At 43.0% G+C, this 21,732-nt stretch overlaps 1 protein-coding gene and 1 long non-coding RNA gene across 3 annotated transcripts; both read right to left on the reverse strand.

Moving 5' to 3' along the window:
* Window positions 1–256: 256 nt before the first annotated feature.
* On the reverse strand, window positions 257–973 carry LOC139644578 (uncharacterized). The gene is made up of 3 exons (XR_011695202.1): window positions 820–973; window positions 497–579; window positions 257–386 (listed from the first exon to the last, which is right to left on the reverse strand). It is a non-coding gene; the product is annotated as an uncharacterized lncRNA (long non-coding RNA).
* A 763-nt stretch (window positions 974–1,736) lies between these two features.
* On the reverse strand, window positions 1,737–20,138 carry fam107b (family with sequence similarity 107 member B). Of its 2 annotated transcripts, none has more exons than XM_071519984.1 (4): window positions 19,952–20,138; window positions 7,828–7,999; window positions 3,559–3,715; window positions 1,737–3,278 (listed from the first exon to the last, which is right to left on the reverse strand). In XM_071519984.1, exons 2-4 carry the CDS (start codon window positions 7,953–7,955, stop codon window positions 3,159–3,161), a joined length of 405 nt encoding a protein of 134 aa, XP_071376085.1. In that variant the 5' UTR covers window positions 7,956–7,999; window positions 19,952–20,138; the 3' UTR covers window positions 1,737–3,158. The 2 variants fall into 2 exon arrangements, with proteins under 2 accessions (XP_071376085.1, XP_071376084.1); XM_071519983.1 differs by lacking the exon at window positions 19,952–20,138 and adding an exon at window positions 9,080–9,214.
* Between the last annotated feature and the right edge of the window lie 1,594 nt (window positions 20,139–21,732).

A 21,732-nucleotide genomic window follows, 5' to 3' on the forward strand; every position in this document is an offset into this window, starting at 1 on the left:
CGACAAATCTGATCGGCTTACAATAAAAAGTGTAATTTATATAACAAGCATCTTCATTGGAAGAAACATTACACAGCAAAAAATGATGATGTCGTTTTTTTTTATTTGACTCAGAAGTTGCAAGTGGGCTTATATGGTACGTGGGCTTAATAGGGACGTTTACCCGATATGAAATGGAAAAAGCAAGCAAATGTTTGCATTTGTGAAATGTGTAACCAGCAAATGTTTGCATAAATTACTAAACGAATAATTGATTACGCTATCAAAATTAGAAGGTTTTTCTCCTGTTTTTATGTCTTAACCACTTGCCTGCCCTTTATACCTTGTTGAGCCAGCTGTGTGCCCACCTCCGGCAGTCCACAGTAAACTACATCTCCCAGAGCCTCCTGCAAATGTCAAACAGCAAGGGCGAAGTTAGTCTCTCCAGCAAAGAAACTTTCTTCTGTGCGTGTGTGTTTAAGTGTGTGTGTCTGAATGCGTGCACCCAGGGACCTACCTGTGCAAAGTTACTGATGCCGACAGTCCCTACTCCGCCCTCTTCTACTCGGATCCATTCGTGCCTGTCTGTGAATTTGAGCGCTGCAAGATAACAGAACAGCAGACTCAGCACACAACAACAACAACAACATCAACACTGCAATAAGAGTTGAACGTATGTTGTGCTCCCCGGGCACTGTGACATTCAGGAGGAATTCAGACATGCAGATGCACAACAGTGGCGACAGCAATCGGGTGTCCTTTTCTCCGGCTACCCTTGCTAACGCGAATGCTAGCTGCATGCTACACTTTAACACCTTTATGAACTTCACAAGCAAATACCTGCTGCTAACCGGCTAGAAGTGGCGAGGGTCCGTTGAACATAATGTTTAGATGCCAGTCGCAATGGAGAAAGGGTTGCCGAACGGGTAAGTAAAGGCAATGCTGTAGAAAAGTTGGAAGATAGGCAACGGAGTATCCCACAAGCAGCCATCTTTGTCGCGTTCTGATGAGAGCAACTTCTTCTTCTTCTTTGTATTTAATGGCGGGTGAGTTCTTCTTCTTCTTCTTTGGCGCTTTATGGCGGTTGGCATCCAATGCTTACTGCTCTTACTGCTACTGTCTGTCATTACTGCCAAGATGAGACAACTACAACAAAGAGCATCTAATGAGAAAATACTCAGTAGTTTAAAAGGTGGCCCGTCTTTCGGTTACCATAGCGACCTATGCGGTACAAACCTGAAGTCATCAGGAAAACTTAAGTTGTACGTTAGCTCATGGTGTTAACAGTACTTTCGTTGTGTGTAATTTGGTCCAACTATTTTTAATGTTTTTAACGGAGGATGCTGACAGCAGAGTTTTTCGCCCCCCCCCCCCCCCCCCCCCCCCCCCCCCCCCGATCTATTTTCTCAGAATGTGCACCTTACCTTACTGGGAGTCGCATTCACGGCATAATAATTGTTTATTGGGGATTTATGTTAATTTGACTTCTGTCGCCCCCATGTGGTTTCCTGTTAGTTTTGCCCATAGAGGATTTGCCTCGCAAGTAAGTGTCCCAGCATGACAGTGTCCATTAAAAATCATTCAAAACCTTGACTAAATAAACTGACTTGATGAAAGTGATGAAGCGCTGATAGGTGCTTTGCTGTTATATTAAGATCATGCTCCATTAGAGGATAAAGACTGACACTAGTTGGGTGCCTTACAAACCCACAGACTCCAGCAGCACAAATAAGAAAGAAAAATGAATGGGACATGTTAAAATGATGTTTATTTCAAAGAAGAGGTTGTATCTGGAGAGGAACAGAGGACTCTGATGTTACAAATCTGCTTGTTCCCATGAGAATAATGATCAGTGTTTAGAGACACACAAACCAGGATGTCAGGCCTATCACATTCTTTTGTGTGATATTCAACTAACCCCTATATGGGCACTGGGGACATCCCGAGCAGTCACATTCCAGTTTCTCACATCCTGCAGCCGTTTTGAAGGTTGTGCCATATGGAGATAGCTGAATAGGCTGTATTGTTTTGCAGTCTCTTATGGTCTCTCACTTTTGCTGTTGGAAAATTTCTGTCTGCATGTTTATGGCTCCATTATAAACAAAGATACAAAACTGGAGTCATAAAGATCCAGGAAGCTTACCAGCACTGTTTTGGGAGCCAAATAGATATTCCTACGCAATCAATGAATCTTTATGACAGGCGGCTCACGTGTATACACTTCCAATTATATACTTTATGGATTCTATCAAATCCTTTGTTCATTAAAGCACACAAAGACTGATCAGGCAGGCCTCAAGCCTTATTCTCATTGATCAACCTAACAAAACTTAAATTATTTATTTAGTAACACTTTTATTCATACAAAAACAACAGAATATATAAAGAAAAGATCACTCTCACGCCTGGGAGTTCTACTATTGCTCAAAATTGCATTAGCTGAGGAAATGGCATGTTTTGAATAAAAAAAAAAAAAAAAGCAAACTTGAGTGTTTCACACAACCGTACACTCCCTTTGTCCTGTTCTGGCTTCACAAACTATGCTGTAAAACAAACTAAAATACAGAACGACTAAAAAGTCTGCTCCCTATACCTGGGCTAAAAGCTACAAACATAAATAACAAAAGCACATTAGTTTGGCTTTTACATTACACAGCTTCAAGAGTCCATCCAGTGTCCACTTTTCCTTATTTGATTCTGAAGATGAAAAACAAAAAAAACCAACAACGATAACAACATCGATAACAATAAACGGAAATGACAGCTTTCTGTGGAGAGAGGAGTGAAAGCAGAGGGGATGAGAACTCCTGTGTGTGTTTGGTTGTTTCTCCATCACAGCTCATTTGGAAGCTTGCTCGCCCTCGTTGAGAGGCGTGTAACATGTAACGTGTCTGTGTTTTAGGTCCCTCCTGCGGGGGGTGGTGTGTGGTGCTGGATGGGTGAGAGGGGCTGAGGTCCGTGGCAGGCAGCCAGAGGGGTCTTTAGTCTGTAAAGTCTCTCTCCTCACTGCAGGAAGAACAGCTGGGTCGGGAAAACCAGGAAGTTAATCTCGGACCACGGTCGGGTTGCCGCTGTGCGCCACAGACAAACACATGCTCTCTTGTACACAGACACTCCTGACGTCTCCACGCCCACAAACACGCGCACAATCAGCCAGACCCAGACACCCCTGCTGGTCTCTAGGTGGTTCGTTCCTCCCCATCGGCCTCCTGCTTGGTCCTCCGCAGGTTGCTCTTCATCTTGACAAACTCGGGGGTGTTCTCCTGCTCCTCCTCGTTTTTCTGCTGCTCCAGCTCCAGCTAGAGGAATACACATATTAACAAATTCACGTTAGACAAATTCTATATCTGCTTGATTTTATGGTATGTTAAAATGACTCAACTACATACAAACATTCCTTCTCTGTGCAGAAGTGACAACCTATATGTGATAACGGCTGTATCTTTCAGCTGGCAATAATTTTCATCTTTGTTGTCTCTTGTGCCCTGATACAGTAACAACATGCTTCTATTTACCAAGTCCATTTTCCAAGTTTCAAAGTAACAGACTGTGAGTGTGTGCGTTCTTCCAAATATTCACCTGCTCTAGTTTCTGTTGTCTTTTCATGAGCTCTATCTCCAGGTCGCTCCTCTTCTTGTGAGCCTCCTGCTCCTCCTTCTGGGCCTTGAGAACTTGCTCCCTCTTTCTCTTCTCCAGAACCTTCTGGAGCTCAGGCTTGTTCTGGGGAGCCAGACCCCTGTGGAGAATGAGTCACAGAAAGAACAGGTTACCATGATGAAACTTAATCAACAACCCATGACAAGACATCCTGACGACACTACAGAGGAATGGCATTCACATTTATACGTGAGAGCGATGACCTGATTCCAGTTTGACATGGAGATCTGAATTAACATGTCAATCGTATTTCAGGCAAGTTTATGCAACGTGGACTTTTAGCCCATCACAGATTAGTCCACATTTGCTAATCTGTGTGCAAGGTGGGTGCCAGCACCGGAACTGACTTTGGAAATGTGTGATGGGCCTTGACCTCTTTTTTTCCACCACAGGTCCGTTCTGGCAAAACCAACTTCCAAAAATATCACCCTCTATCTTACACAATATGAAAATCCATTCATACGACCACAGACAGCAGACTTGGGGTAACAATGCATTTAGAAACCGGAAGGATTGTTATACAACTGTCTGGTTTTGTGTAGTAAAATTAAAAAAAGGGGGACAGGGCCGTCTTACTACACTGTGAGCATTTCTTGCCAAGAGGAGCCAAATATTACTATTATGTAACTCTCCAAACTCCTCCAAATTACAACAGAGAGGGGTGGGGGCTGAGGATGAGGCTTGAGAGTACTTAATATTGAAAGGTCTCGATGAGATCTTTTCAGTGCCAAAAGGACACAACTGAAAGCAGTAACAGTAAAAGTAGGGTTTTGTTTGCTGTCAAAGGGGTGTAACTGCACTTATGACACTGAACAAGCTGAACAAGCATTGTGGGTAGAGGATTCTAACAGCACTTAGGTCAGCTCAAAATGCATGCTGACGTAAGTAATGCTAACATGGCAGCATGATCACATCATTTTTAGTATCCTATTCATATCCTAATTAATATTCTAGGTCAATATTAGATGAATGTAAATATGTTAATATTCCCATGAAATACTTAGGCCTATAGATTCAAAATGTTATTTTATAATGTTAGGAGTGTGAACTGGTCAAGATGAGCTCTGATAGTAAGACTGCTGGTAGCTGAAGTTCTCCCTCAGTGTTATGAGGAGTTTTACAGGTCTTTGAATGTGTCCCAGGACACATTAATAAATGATGTGTCCTGGGACACATACAAAAATGTATTATACTAGCAAAAGAAAAAAAAGTAGTAGTTTAGAATCAAAAGTAGTTTCTTATGTCTATAGAGGTTTATTAAAAAGGTTTATTAAAAGTTTTTAACAGAACAAAATTATCAATCCATTTGATATGTTCCATGTAGCCTACAATTTTAAAGGCCTTGGTGAAAGTTGCTGAGCATTACTTCAAGATAAAGATATTCATTCTGATCTTGTTTTATATTTCAGTGTTGATTGAAGTGTAATTGCTAGATTTGTATTAAAATGAATGTGCTTTACAATTGTTTACTTACATACGCCCATATTCTGCATGACTGTATTGGGACAATGTTTATGCCAAAAAGACATATTTCACTCTTTTGCCATTTTTAAAAAAGTTAACAAATATAATTCAACTTAAACTGTAGCAGTATTGTTTTTATAGTAATGCTCAATCTGATAACACAAAAAGTTAAAATAACGGCAGTTGATTCAAGTTTCATCAAAATTTGTTTTGGCTCTCCTGTAAAATCTACTACAACGCACTTACGCCCCTTTGGCTCCAAGCCCTCGATATGTGTGTTTGTTTGTTTGTGTGTGTGTGTGTGTGTGTGTGTGTGTGTGTGTCTGAGGGGAACAGGGGGTGCTGAGGGTGAGCTTGAAAAGGCAAAAGCCATAAAACAGCAAAGTCTGCAAAGGATTAGGGAGGCACAATAAAGCGGCACAAAAGTCAAGAGAGGTTATCCTCGGTCAAATATCCAATCTCCTTGTCCTTTAAGTCTACAGAAAACTGCCATGATCCTGATTACTTTACTCTCCTTCGCAGAAAACTAAGCTCATTGATTTAGCTTTCGCCATGACAGCCTGTCTCTGTCTGGGCTGTGTATGTACTTCAGGGAAAACACGCCGCAGCCTACCTGACTGCAGTTTAGCACAACAACAGCGCCTCAATTAAACGTATTAATAAATCTGAAGATTACATAACCAAGCCCCCATTGTTCCAAGAAGCAGTGGGAGTTAATTTCCATCGAGCCGTTACTTTATCGGAAGTCGTTACTGCAGTGAAAATGTCCCGGTTTTCCTGACACAGAGGGTCTTATGAAACCACTTTAGCGAGCCGAGGCATAGCGAAGGTTAATTGATGTGATCGGGTCAGGTTGACTAAAGCACTCCACTCTGAGGGGGAGGAGGTCAAGGTCACTCAGAGCAATAACAAGACGGGCTGTGGAGAGTTACATAATCACAGACCCCCGACTCCTCCCACGAGCACACGCCCTCTAGCAAACTAGGAAGTTATCTAATAGCCAATACATGTACATAAGCAAGCGTGTGAACATTTCCCACACATTCCCAACAGTTCCCACACACCACTATCCCCATCTGCCCAAATGCTTAACCTGACTTGGTGACTTGATTTTACAACATTCCTGTGTGTGTGTGTGTATGTGTGTATGTGTGTGTACGCTGTGTGTGTGCGCACTCTTGGTATGTGACTGTGAGTCCATCTGTGTCTGATGTGTGTGTAGGATGGGTCACCACAACAAAAGGTAGCTAAGGGAGAGAGAGAGACCCTCAGCTGGAAACTGTTTTGTAATCTTGCTTACATAACACTCCTCCTTTATTCTCTCCATCCATCCATCCATCCATCCATTCATCCATCCATTCAGCCATCCATCCTACCCTCCCTCTCTCATCACCATGACTAATCCATTGCGCAGGCGAAACATTCTGTACTCTGCAGTACAGGGTATAGAGCCCAGTCAAAACAAGTCTATCCCATTAAACTACTGGCACTCAGACCCATAAACAAAATTTACTGCAACTTTGGTAACAAAACAAAGGCAACAATGATATTTTTTCAGATTTTCTTTCTCTAAAATTTTATAAAATGCACTAATAGTTTTGTTTATTTTCTCCCTGCCTCTCTCTTTCTGTCTACCCTGCCCTTTCTCCTGTCACTCAATAATGCCCTGCATCCATCCATCAATATAATGGCCCGTTTGAGACAGAGCATCACTGCTGTGATGTAACAGCTGTCAACAGCGCGTGTGTATTTATTTATAGCTCGGACATGGAGCTGCAGGCAACTGTGTTTACAGAGAGAAAATATAGACATTTAGTGTCATGAGGATGATCATCGTGACTGACGTGCATATTCTCACACTCACACACACACACACACACACACACACACACACACACACACACACACACACACACACACACACACACACACACACACACACACACACACACACACACACACACACACACACACACACAGCAAAGGCTGCATGGAAATCTCTAAGCATTAATCCAGCATTAATATTGATATTGAGGGTGAGTGTGCCCAGACCTAGTTTAACCCATACAGTATATCTATGTTTCCTTTACATAAGATATTTCTGACAGAGTAATGCACTTGGGGTTTTATATAATGGTTCCTATGAAAGTTTTATGTGCTGAGCTTTACATAATACTGGGGCTTCTCACCCCGGGGTCGGAGGGACCCGTGAAGTCAACTACAGTGACGCACTGCAGAAACGCTGCATGGATACTAATCAGACCAATTACAAGAAAGTAGCATAATATTATAAGTCAACCTCCCTCCAGATAGAGGTACAAGTATATGCTTGGATCTGGAGGCTGTTTATATTGTTTTTCCTGGCCTTTATCCTAACTTGTTTAGGATAAGGGCAAACCTGCAACAACTAAGGAGATGGAGTAGAAACTGTAGTAGAGGAAGAGATGTTAAACACTAAATAGGTAAATAAACCACTATCTGTCCAGTCATAACTCATATAGTCCTGATCTAAGGCTTGGAACTCAACCACCTTTATTAAACGGCAAGCTGGTTTTTGTTTATGTGCCATAAACCATGATAAAACTTGGGTGTGGTTGCTAACTGTATAATAAAGAATGTCTGTCCTTCCTCAGGAGCAAATGGGGAGTGCCAGAGTGTGTTGATTAGGAAAGAGTTGAGGAGAAACAGAGAGAGAGAGGTGCAGAGTGTGTTTTCCTGTCTCCTGACCTCTTCTGGTTCATGAGCAGCTCTCGGTGCAGGTCCTGGTGGTTTCGGGAGGTCTTGACCGGGTTGATCAGCTTCTTGGGTTTGATGAGCTCATCACAGTCTCCCTCCAGATAGTCCGGCTCCGCCATGACACTCCTCCCCGGTGACAGAGATAGACCAGGGTCACACGGATCTGAATGGAGAGAGGCAAGCAGAAAGGAGCTTCACTTAACAATACCACTATTGTAACTTAGGTGGGGATGCACCAAAACAAACTAATTTATTTAATTCCCTAGTGACACAGAAATGTCAGTGTGTTACAAAGCCACACATTTTCCAGGAACTTATTTTCCCCTGGAAGCACACTTCTTTCAAAACCCGACAATGGCATATGCTCAGAGTTTTTGGCTGGTCTCTGTAGTGATTGAGTCAGTGCTGGAATTACATAATTGTTCCACACAGGGAGAGGCGGAACATTTCATGCCCTTGTCAGATGATGTGAAAGCCATATGCAAAATGGTGAGATGAAATCAGGACAGCACTGAACCATAATTTAATATATTTTCATTGAACAAATTGTTATGTAAATAACCCTAACCCAGTGGTTCAAAACTTTTTTTTGGACCAAATGAAAAGCGATCCCTAAAAATGAAGCAATTCCTACTCATGACCCCCCCCAGACAGGGGCAGGAAAGTAGGTTGCAAGATTAGGACCATGTTTATATAAATAAATAAATCATTTTGTGACCCCTGGGTCACTTATCTAGCCATTATAAAGCTAGATATAATTGTGATAGACGTCTGACCAATATCTCATGGTAATGGCACGGTGCATGCAATAACACCTTAATAAATCATTTTTATTAGGCTACAACTTCAAAGACAAACTGATATCACAGTCAACACAGAGCTACTGTTCGTCAGTCTACTTTAAAAATATAACTCAATAAAAATATTCACATGTGCATCTGAACTGATGGCTCACAGTATTAGTGCACTCCACAATCCAGTGATTCTGATTTTAATGAACACATTAACAGATAAGTTTGCAGATTAGCACATTACGATAACGGCACAAAAACAATCGAAAATTTTACTAGTTGGATGTTTATTTATCTTTTCAAATAATATTTGTCATTAATAAGATTAAAACGTCTAAGTAGGCCCACTTAACCTTTAAATACTTTTTTTTAAAATGCACAAAAACCTCCGGATGGTTAATCTTACACTGAACATAATGTTAACTGCGTTCAACAACTTTGGCTTAACTCACCCTGCAGATGAGGAAAGACGGGGTATCTGAACATAGTCGCCATCTCTGCTGTTACTTTGTTTCTGATTAAAATTTCCAAGTCGACTTATTAGAAAATGCTGCCTTGTTAATTAGTGCGTAGCAGAGCCTGAATGCAGAGAGGCTCTGTCCCGCACAGCTGTCTCCTGCTGAGGCTGGCGCTCAAAGTCCGGCTTCAACAAGAACAAGGTTTATCATTGCCGAGCAGCTCGCTCCTTATTATACGCCCCCAGACCTCTCTCTCTCTCTCTCTCTCTCTCTCTCTCTCTCTCTCTCTGTCAATGTCTCTCTCCCTCCCTCACCTACTCCCTCCCACTCACTCACATCGCATATCTCTGGTCTGAGACCAGTTTTTAACATCAGTTTTTCCATTTATGGAGAAATAGGGAGCGTATTCCCCCAATGAAGTTACTCAGTAGTGCTCTCATCGTTCTTTTATATGACCCATGGTATCACTAGGCTAATATTCCTATGCGGACTTATAGTTTTGCTGTGCGCAGTCTATTCTTTTTTTCGGGTCTGGTTAAATGGGTGAACAGGGTTTTCTTCCGATTCATAGTTATAGTACCGAGCCTGTTTACTTAAGTAATAATTGCATCAAAACGCACTTCTCCCAAAAAAGGCTACGCAGTTCCTCTCCCCCAGATTGTAGAATGATTGAGGTTGATGTACAACACGGAAGACATTTGGAAATCAAAAGTCATGTCCTCAAATACCTCCATTTCGTTCGGAGGTTGGCGTTACGAGGTGCTACGGTTGCTAGGTTACGAGTTTCTGATGTCTCTGTAACTGATATAATGTATGACAGAACATAAACAAGGCGGACTGATATGTTCTGCACTGAGGTTTTATATTTTGGTACTCAGTCGGCCAATCATATTGCTCGGTCGGAACTAAGTGTGGTATATCGCACGTGCTGGAGACAAATGTGGAGGAGTGATGCGCCCTCAAAATCAAAACAAACGCACAAAGAATACATAGATGTTATGACGTCAGGGCTCCGCTAGAGGTCGACATTCCTGCATCCCAGAAGCCAAACCATGTAGGTTACATAACAAAGACCCCTAGAAAAATATGCTTTCTGGCTGCACACACTGCAGGACAAAGAGCTATGCCTAGAAATCAAAATAAACTGGATTTGATGAACATAATGGCAATAAATAAACAGTTGCATCACTTGTATAATGCTGCATCACTTGTTATAATGCTGTTAGGAACCCACTATAACCTATTCCCTCAGCCAATCACTGTATATTATATGATATGGAACATTATATACTTTGTATTTGTGCATGCGAGCAGGCGGAGGTGGGCAGAGCAGCTTGTGACTGAGCATCAGGGGCTGTGTGTGAGCAGAGCACACACGTGCTGTGTGCAGCGGGTACATCAAAGGCGGTTTTCTGTTAATGCCAGTGGTGGGGGGTGGAGGAACATACAGGCTGGCGGTGTTGTGAAAGTGTCCGTTAGTCTAACACATCTGCTCCTGCTTCCTGCATGCCCCAAGGGAGAGGGGAAGTGACATAGGGAGTTCAAAGGGTCCTGCAACCTCAAATTGGAGCCCAGTCTACCTTGTCATTGGTTAGCGCCACACATTTTAATTTATGTTCCACCTAATGCATAGCTGTGACAGAAGATCTCTCCCACTCATTGCTCTTTTGTGTTTTGGGTCAGAACTATATACCAACAGTCACTTCAAAATATACTTTCCATGTCTTAACGTGTACACACTCATATTCAGTATGTCTGTGTGCCACACTATGTGTACTGTGACCATGTAAGTTTCTCTCTGAGCATGTGTGTGTTTATTAAGGTACACTGTTTTCGGGACAACACTCCCTGCTGTTCCAGGAATCTCCATTAAAACAGCTTGTTTATTGGTTTTGGAAGCACACCCTCTCAAGCACACACACACACACACCCTTAATGAGCCTCCATAAGACCCGGGACTCTGCGATGTCCGCGTCCAGGGGAACAGACCCAGCATTTAGGAGATTCAAAATGTCCAGGCATTCACTCATAATAAGACAAGACAGTCAGTCAAACAGAGGAAAAAGACAGGAGAAAAAGTGGGTCAGAAAGGAGAAATGGGTAGGCAGAGGAACAGCTTTCCTCTGTTTACTCCACTTTTTCTCCATGTCATCCTCATGACCTGTATATGACTGTGATCTCACATCCTGTTAATAGTCACTCTTTTAAACAGCTAGTTTAGAGGTTAAATATCCAATCAAACATCCTAGAAAAAACAAACAGAGAGACAGAAAGGTCAAAAGTGGCACAGAACGAAATATATCATTCGTTACAATCAGAGGCTGTGTGAATGAGGTCAACATGTCAAAGCCAACACATACTTTGTACATTTCCATTAATACGTAAGTAATAAGTTAAGTACATTTCCATTATTGAGGTGTTTGCGTTTAACTTTGTAAAGACAAAAAGAAAAGAGAGAGTGATTGAGTGTGTGTGTGCGTGTGTGTGCGTGTGACAGAGAGCGTGTGATTGGATGCAAGTTTTGGGTAACGATCAAAAACGTGTTTGTACTAGTGAGTGTGTGTGTGTGAGTGTACCCTGGTGGCAGGGTGCATTAGAGCTGATAGAATGACTGTCTTGGAAGGGTTGAATACCCGCACTGTGCCAAATTGTTGCATCAGCGCTGCCTGGCCTGGTCTTTCCTGTTGCTATATGAGCTAACAGAATAACACACACACACACACACACACACACACACACACACACACACACACACACAGAGAGTCTTGCATTCAAACACATACACACGCCTTTCAATTTCCCGCTCAACTGTCATTTTCCCATAGTCCCATAGCTATATGAGCTAACAGAATAACACACACACACACACAGAGTCTTGCATTCAAACACTTACACACGCCTTTCAATTTCCCCCTCAACTGTCATTTGCCCATAGTCACCATGGAGACCCATCATGACCCACACTTCATTTAGTGACACAGGAAATAACTGATACCAACTTACTGACACCGCAAGGCTTCTAACAGGGTTTCACACTGTATGTTGTATGTACTAAAATAAACTCCCCAAAAGTAAACAACCTCACAGCTAACTTATATACTTATAGTTCATAAGCTTATAGACAAATGAACCCACTGAAATCTATATATAAAAAGCACCCTCTATGATACAGCCCTAGAGGAGCACAGATGGGCAGAAAGGCTAATGATGAGGGATGGGGAGGAGAAACTAGATTGGCCATTATCAGTCCCTCTCTATTGTTTCACTGCCAGGGAGCAGACAGACAATACTAGGAGGGACGACAGGGAAGACAAACTATTGGAAAAGAGACGTGTTACTGACATGTAAAGAGAACAAAGAGAGAAAGAGATGGATAGCTACATGTCAGGATCAGCGCAAAGCACGACGGAAAAGATAGAAAGACAGAGAACAGAATACTGAATAATGATATTAAGATTCTCCCATTCATGAGTCATGACTGGCTCTAGTCGTGCTGCAGCCCTTACTGCAGAGAGAGAGAGAGAGGAATGGAAAAAGAGAAGATGAGAGCAGCTGGTGGCCTGCTTCACCATCTGACCCCTGTCCCCTTACAACACGCACAGACACAAACACAAACACAGCACGCTATCCACTGCACTGACTGCAGAGGGGTTGGGCGGTCAGATGTCATTGGTTCTGAAGACACGCCAGTCACCAGACCACGCCCGGGCGGTCGGTCATTAGCGAGCCACGATTCGTGACACAAAGGTGCATGGGGTTAGATTTACAAAAGGGGCTGATTTGATATGCTGATCATAGACACATACATACAGAAAAAAAAAAAAAAAGATGGGCTAGTTGTGAATCAGATTCTCAATGTAATTCCACGACCAGCGAGAGAAAATTATTTCACATTTCTTAAAACTTAATTTTACCACATCACTGTCTGTCCTGTATCCCTTTCACATCCAATACCCTTCCTCTCGTTCACTCTCCCTTTCTTTCTTTGGCCAGATTCTGTCTCTTCCACTCACAGATGGGAGGTCCACCCCTCAGGGGAAATTGCGTCATCAATACCCTAAAGCAACCCCCACACCCCATTCTCTGTCACTCCCTCTCCCTGTCCCTCTACCTCACTCTCACACACCCTGTCTCCCTCCCGTGTGTTAAAATCTGAGCAGATCTGGGTGCGTCTCTTAGCCTTTCTGTTAATGAAGCGGTCATTCAGCCATAAATAGGAGAGGCCCTAATTAAAACACACAGATAGATGGGCTTTTAACTGACAGCTGCTGGGCATGGGGGGGGGGGGGGGGGGGGGGTGTGTGTGTGTGAGAGAGGAGAGAGAGAGAGAGAGAGAAGAGAGAGAGAGAGAGAGAGAGAGAGAGAGAGAGAGAGAGAGAGAGAGAGAGAGAGAGAGAGAGAGAGAGAGAGAGAGAGAGAGGCTAGTAGTGACAATGAGCTCATGTCCCATACAGGCCCCTTATACCTGCTCATTTGCAAACCTTACCCCATGACAACACATAAATCATGTCGGGTTGTACTCTTTCTCTCTCTCTCTCTCTCTCTCTCTCTCTCTCTCTCTCACACACACACACACACACACAACCAGCACTGACTGGAAACATACTCATAGCATTTGTATCCCATCTCATATGTACATCTGTGAGCAAAAGAATGTGCAAATGACAGTCAGGCTCACCTCAGGCCAGCTGACCTGACAGCATATGCCAGGGAGTAACGCAGCCGCAAGATGAGACAAATCCTCCTGAACTCCACCAGCCACTCTGGAACATGAACATGCTCTTTACAAACATCTCCATCTGCACACAACTCCTATGCCAAATTCCATTCCTGTCACTGCCATCAATCAATCATGTTTAGACTGGGCAAAACAGATCTAAATTAAACTTATTACAAGCCTACAGTAGATGGTAGGTATGTGTGTGTGAGAGAGCCTAGTTATCTATTTGTATTCAAGTGTATTTAGACTATGGCAATATTGTTCATCTGACATTCATGCTGATAGAGCTTGAATTGAGGGACGAACTGAGGGAGACAGAGAAAGAAAGAGAGAGAGACAGAGAAAATGGTTCCTATACTGGGAGTTTGGGGGTTGAGGCCTGTTTTGTATTTCCTGCCTTGGAGTGGGGGCCTGGAGCAGAAAAGAGGAGCAGGGGGATTCTGAGGCCTCATCATGTACTGACCCCCCGACAGCAACCCTGCACCTCCCCTTTCCCTCAATAAGATGATGTCACTGGGGAGACGCTGGGCTGTGGGAATTTAGATTCGGGGTGTACGGGTTCATAAAACACAGATGCACAGATGCGCTCCCATGCACCAACACCCACGCAAGGAAAACATAATGTAAAACGTAGTGCGTCATGTGAGGGAGGCGTGTGCTGTCAGGCTTTAGCTATGCAGTATATGTGTGTGTGTGTGTGTGTGTGTGTGTGTGTGTATGGAAGTGAACGCCTTTAAAACCCTGATGTCATTTAGTGAGCATGATGAACAGTTAACACCCAAACTCATTACAACGCCTGCCAACCAGGAGAAATAATATAGGTCTTACTTCATACACAAGCATTTGAATTACTGTCAATATCTCATTGTCTTGCACGTAGTTCTCATCTCTCTGTCCACTGCATGCTTACTGTATGCAGAACTTATTTTTTTTCATGAGGCAGTCCAGCAATATCAGAGAGCTTTTCTCCATCATGATGAGCTTCTCTAACTCAGCATCTCAAGACAGCCGTATTCATTTGCCGACGTTAAACACTCAAGTGGAATCGATAAATTAAATAGCAATAGAAGAAAGTTGAGAAGTGAGAGAGAGGAGTTTAACTATCTCACTATCACACCAAGGCCTTTTCTGCCCACTGTAAACCACATAACAGGGAAGGACAAGAGCGGAACCTTTAGAGGTTATAAAGACTGACTCTACTTCTCATTTCTCTGTTCCTTTTTCTCCATTACAATAATAATTTTTAAAAAATACCCATTCGTCGGATCTTTGGCAACGGTTATACTTGACATGTCAATGTGATTTTTGAGGTCTGACTGAGATCACGCTGCTGCGATCTTGGCCTGAAAATGTCTGTTATGCATCTCTTGTGGCTGTAGTTATTTAAATCTGTGTCTGTGATACTTTCCGTCCCTCTTTATCGCTTCACATTGCTTTTATAAGCTTTGTGGCTGCATTGGGTCCAGACTACATTGAAGTCTGGTGATAACGCGAGCCTGAAAACTTCCATATTTGGTTTTGAAGATCTGACTGCAATGTGAGCAAATATTTGATTTTTATGTGTCCAGACCAGTCACTTAATGCATGATGGGACGATAAAAATCGCTTTGCAATGACAAGTGTAATGGAGGCCTTTCAGTGTTAAGACACAGATGAGCACAATTTTATCCTGATTCTCTGTGATGTTTCCCTTTGAAACATGTTTGGGTCAGTTTGTGTTCAGTATTGACTGAAGTTTTTCCATGCGGTGGCTGATATGCGCTCCTGTTGCCACACGTTGGGACAGCCCCAGGCTGAGGCAGATTACAGAATGAATGGGGCTAGTTGAAAAGGCACAGACACCACTTTGAGTCATGGCATGGGAATGTGATGAACTGGCAAAGCGATTATCACGTTGGAGAACACACAGCCGCACAACAGCGTATAGATGATAGGCGAGCACACAGAGACATAAATGTACCTTCACACACAAACAGACATGAGTGACATAAACATATGGATGCATAGGCTACTACTCTCTACACCTGTTTTGAAAAAGTGAAAATCAAAATAGCTTACTCTGACCAAGTACTGAGCATATGTCCTGCATAGTGAGTAATTGGTGAGGTGTGTGTGAGGGGGGCAGTTTGGGGTCACACCTGTCAGTCAGACACAAAGGCAGTTCTATACCCCCACACAGCTGGCACTGACACATGGTCATGTATGGATATGTATACATCTGATGAGAACAGTTGGAAAGAGACAGATGAGGAGGACACGCCCTAAAAAGACAACAGTTATCCATATGTATTTCATGTGGCTCTTTCCCACCATGATGCAAACCTGTACCCATACACTGCACTGACCTACATGAATGCCTTTCACATCACCCTCTTAAACATCACTCTATTAAACACAGTTCCAATATCTGTCCCTTTGGCGGTATAAACAGCCTGTAATAAAAAAGCAAAGCCGTTTGGTCTGGTTCAGTAGTGTGAGGTACCGTCCAGTCATAAAAGGAAGTGTCTTTGTTATAGCTCTTGTGTCTGTTCCAGTTCCAGATTCAAAGCTTTGTGCTTTACTGCTGTTTTTCCCCTCAAAGCCCCTCAGAGAGGAGAGTCACGCCCCTCCTCATCTTCTACTGGCTGAGCCCAGCTGGGAGCTCAAATCTCATTGGCTGGGAGGCACATTGGGGAGGATTAGGGAGGTTCTCCTTTGTTTACATGCTGGTGCAGAAAACCCAATAACAACTGTTACCTTGGGCAACCAGACAATCTTCAGTTACAGACAGACGGACACATGGGAGTGCTGACTGAGCGTGCACGTACACATGCACCCCCACACACCGATAACGAGGTAACCAGGTGTCCAAAAACAGGCCCACACAAAGTCTTTGTTCTCTCTGATTCTATCCCTTATGCTTGGAATGACAGAAAATGTATATATGTACACACACATACACACACATTTTTAGCTGGGACAGTAGGCAATCATGCGGTTTCATTGCCTGATGAAACTTTCCAAACCCATTATGGGTACACAGTCTGGAAACCCAGCTGACCTCAGGCAGTGAGAGAGGGATGTGGCTCTGTTCTTCCGTGGGCGCATGTTCTTGTGTATCTTTGTAATAAGACAGGATCATATGTCTTGATACAGACTTACCAAGAGCTTAATCCAATTCATGCAGCTCAGACTCCCAATCTCTCTATACTTCAACCTAACAAGCTATAAGGAGGAAGGCATTTAGAGTGTGCCTGTGTGTGTTTGTGTGTGTCATCCATTCACTATGACTACACAAAGTGGCCAGCACAGTAATGGTACTTTATTGTGATTGAGGCTCCTGCATAACAGCAGAAAAATCAATGGGATTCTTTGGAGAAGCTGAGTCTGAGTGTGTGTGTGTGTGTGTGTGTGTATGTGTGTATGAGACATTTTTTTGTTCCTTGCTATGCATGTGTGTGTATCCGATCTCTCTTTTTATAATCTATGGAATAAATACATCAACATAAAATTCTGAACATGCTCAAACAAAGGCGTCTTTCATATGTACAACTATCTCTATGAGCACAACAGCCCCCTCCACCAGCTCTATCAAGAAACTCAATACCTGAATTGTGACATCATAATCTAAAACCATGGCAACCAAACCACAGCACAGTGTAAACAGATCCTTTGTGCTGTTGTAGGATTCTGTGATTTCATCACTGCTGTTTTCATTGCATCATAATATCATATTGTGGCTGGTTCAGTCCACATGGAGAGGATCCGTATGCATTCCTATTGTCTGTGAACCAGTGGAGAAAGATCATTAAAAAAAAAAAAACAACTGACCAAAACACTCTCAGAAAAACAATCAAATAAAAACAACACATTTGCTGCCCATTTAGGAATTAAGTCACCCAACTATGTAAGCCTGGCAAATTGGTTATGTGGGATAAAAGCTTTAAACCCAAATGTGTTAGCTGGATCAAGAGGAAAAAAATCAATGTCCACTAAACAGCCAGGTCAAAACAAAAAGGCCCAGCTCTTGGTTATAGAGCAGGGAATGTGAACACAGAAGTTCTAAGATAGAATGAACTAAAAAGTTGAGATGGTTTTAATAAAATCATGAGGAACCCACTCTCAGTAAGCAGTACAGATAGAGATCTATACTCAGAAAACTTAGTTTACACGGTCATTACAAGAGATAAAACTTAGATACATATGCTACAAGGTAGTCTTTCACTGCCCAAGAACAAAATGTCTTTCACTGTCCATGTACCAGGAGAGCGCAAGAGAGCTTGATGAAGACACACACACACACACACACACACACACACACACACACACACACACACACACACACAGGAATGGTGCGGCTTGTGCAGCCTAGATCTTTAGTCTGGGGCTCAGTGCATTCTGCTGAGTAATGAAAAATTTGTGCCCACAGACAGACCAGCAGGACTGATGGAGATAATACTGTCAACACACATGTGGTTGCCAGTTACCCCCCTTCAGGACACACACAAACTAGTGCCCAAAATACCTTGATTCCTTCAGTTCAGGGGCAAGTCCTTGACAATGGACTCACATTCTACGATGAAAACCATCTGAGAAACGGACCAGAACCGCTAATGCTCACATGCCATTATGGAATGGAAAATCAAGCAATTTCATTCACATATTTAGACTCCTTTGAGTGCCATAAGAATGAAGCAGTGAGCATTCCATTTGTAACACCCAGCACACACACACACACACACACACACACACACACACACACACGCACACACACACACACACACACACACACAATGACACCATCAGCCCTTACGGGAAAAAGAGACAGCAAGAGAGAAGGAGTAAGAGAAACAGAGGAGAGGAGGGAAGAGGGGGTTCAAAGATCAGAAAACAGATGTAAATCGTTTAGCAAACTCCCCTCCAAATGACTAACACATGTGCGAGGCCTTTCCCCTCCCCACACACACACACACACACACACACACACACTCTCTCTTTAGCTCTGCACCGAGACGGACCGACACTCATTCATATCATCTGCCTTTGTCACTTTCTCTCTGCCACTTTCTCTCTCTCTGCCTTAAAATTATAGTTACTGCTTCACATGATAAGGGCGCTCACTTCTGTTTGCCAGGCTGCTGTGGCTGCCTCCACCTAGCAAACACACACTCAACGCTCTGCCTGGGGTTGGGATCCTGTTTGCATACACTCTTGTTAAAGTTTGACAGCAACTGCCTGAGGCAATCTTTCTGACAAAGCAAGCCACTGCTAAACAGAAGTACCAAAAGGTCGCAATTGACAAACCTGTTGTCACATCAAAAATAAAACACACACACACTTTACTCCACATGACAGTTGCTCCCTCTCAATGATGACAGCACAGGCCAGTGTGTCAGCGATGACTGAAGCCATGTGCTTTATCAGAACAGACAGTGTTGTGGTCATGGCTGTGCTATTACACACAGTCTTACTCACACATGATGAATTCAACTAGAGCTCATCAATTAAATATGGTCTCTTCTATAGCTGTTTGTCTCACAAATGGGCGTCATTGAGACTAAGTCTTAAAGCTGTATCAATCTTTGTAATAGAGAAGAGAACTCTAGAGCACAACTATAATGAATTTTAGAAGGATAGTATACAGATATTACATCAAAAATATAATGGCCTCTCGAAATATTATAGCAATACCATAGAAACATTATAGCAATACCATAGGAGTACCATATGTCACTATGAGATCTATACTCAGCACCACGGAAACACTTTGAAAATTACACTGATTTTTCCTACTACTATTCCATTCCCACAATGCAATGTATTAACTGCCACGAATAACACGAATCTACTTCAAAGTACACGAAACTGTTAGTCTGTACATGCAGTACAACAATCTCAGCGCTTGCTCTCACTGTCCCGTCGGCTAGTCATGCGCTGCAACAAAAGGAGACAATGAAACAAGAGTTTGTCTTTTGCAATCTCATTCTCTTTCTGTTCGGCGTGTCTTTCTTTTCTTTCATTTTCTTTCCTTATAAAGCTCATAAAGCCAAAACCTGGCGCTGTTGTTACCGGGGGCCCGACGGGACAGACAGTAAAAACGTGCTGCTTTGTTAGTGCGCTCATGAAACAGTCATACGAAAAACACACCAGCCCAGACACACACCTACCTCAAACTCGACCCCGCCGCGACTTCTCCAACTCAACTTGTTTAATATTTCAAATGACAAAGTGGTTCAGGCCACATCAGTGCGTCTCCAGATCACTTCTCGGGGTTAAGGTGTGTCTGCGACTCTGCTTGCTGCTGCTTTTCTGCCGCTTTGGAAAGTGTTCAATAGCTGTAGCTGTAGCACACACACAGCCAGGACCCATAGAAAATGTAAATTAAAGCTGGGTGGGAGGGATGATATGATGTCACGCAGGGGGGCTCCTCCTCCTCCTCCGCCGCCTCCTCCTCCTTTCTTCATCCGCTCACTGACTAGATGGGGGAGACCCCTCGACGTTCTGGGCGGGGCGTGGATGGAGCGCAAACACCCACACCCACACACACACACACACACACGCACGCGCACACACACGCACACACAACACACACTCTCTACATTCAAATTTATAATAGGCTACTATGATGGCACTACCAAAAAATCTCTATAATATCCCTATAACAGTACTATACGGACTTGTGTGTCTGGTACTCAATATAGAGTTTATAGGGACCTTAGGCTACTTTGTAATATATCCTATATATTTTTAATCTCCTATATTATTGCTACAATATTCCTATATAGTGTGTCTGTGGGACTCAATAGTGACTTTACAGTGACCACACTTCATGGTATTTTATTTTTAAATTTCTGATAATATTACTGTTGGATTTTCTGTGGTATAATTTTTATACCTATAATAGCTGAATGATATCTTAACGTTTTGCTGTGATTGTTGTATAATGTCCTTCTAAAATGTATTAGGATTACTATAGACCTTTTTCATTAGGGGGAAGCTTCCAACACTCCCTCAGACAGATCATTTATCATTTACAACGTTGATTAAAACAGATCAGTCCTCTGCTGCCTTGTCGTAGCAGTATGAGCAGACTGAATATCCTGAGCATTCTCATGTGATAAAGAGTAATCTGCTTACTGATGAAGGGTCAGTGGATCTGCTTATCCACCATCCTTCTGTTAAATCTGCTCTCCAAAACCACCAGTTTCATGGTGATCTGTCGGCTTACACTAGCCTGCTTCTTTCTGGGGAGAGGTTGGGTGCTACTCTTTTGACTATATCCTTATGTATCGCTGGTTTCGATCATATCTGCTGGATCCGATGAAGTTACTGTACGATTACAGAGCAGGCTTACTGGAAATGACAAAAAGAAACCAGAGGCCCAGAGGTTGAAGTCCAAACATGTGGGAGGAGGGGCGGTCAGAGGAGTAAAGCATTCCTGAGCACCTTCTCATAATTTAGGAAAGGGGTGACTAAGTGTGTTGAGTTGAACAATAGGATGAGTCATGAGAGGGTCGCCACTGACAGACAGGACACTCCCTCCAGAGACCAACACACTCAGCCTCCCACCATGCAGGAAACAGATGTGTGTCTGTGGGTGAGAGAGGGAGAGAGAGGGGGGTGAGACATTAACAAAACTCAGAGCAATAACAACCATCACGAGAGCCATTTTTATCATTACACAGCCATCACCCTATTCCGATTCTCTTCCTATTGCACTCTTCCTATTGCATAACTCAAAATAATCAAACAGATATTACTTCATCTGCGGCTCTGGGTTAGGGTTAGACACAGTTTGCCTGTCTAAAACAAACACCTTAACTGCTATCTAAACTCAGGCCGTTTTAAAGTGCAAACATTTATCGCTGCTAGTAGAAAGTACTGTGTATATGGAGTAGTTCTGTGTATATGGAGTAACTTCTCTGGTGATCAAACGAGATGATACATC

This window comes from Centroberyx affinis, unplaced genomic scaffold (genome assembly GCF_046629955.1).
Source record: "Centroberyx affinis isolate AG114_WGS23_722 - 3 ecotype Tasmania unplaced genomic scaffold, CSIRO-AGI_Caff_v1 ptg000755l_1, whole genome shotgun sequence".
NCBI classification, from domain to species: Eukaryota; Metazoa; Chordata; class Actinopteri; order Beryciformes; family Berycidae; genus Centroberyx; species Centroberyx affinis.

Excerpts from the sequence above, each read along its gene's own strand:
- fam107b (XM_071519983.1), bottom strand. The coding sequence starts at position 9,122 with ATGGCGACTATGTTCAGATACCCCGTCTTTCCTCATCTGCAGG. Across the intron at positions 8,000-9,079 it reads CGTCTTTCCTCATCTGCAGG|ATCCGTGTGACCCTGGTCTA; the intron begins GTGAGTTAAGCC and ends CTCTCCATTCAG. Across the intron at positions 3,279-3,558 it reads GACAACAGAAACTAGAGCAG|CTGGAGCTGGAGCAGCAGAA; the intron begins GTGAATATTTGG and ends GTATTCCTCTAG.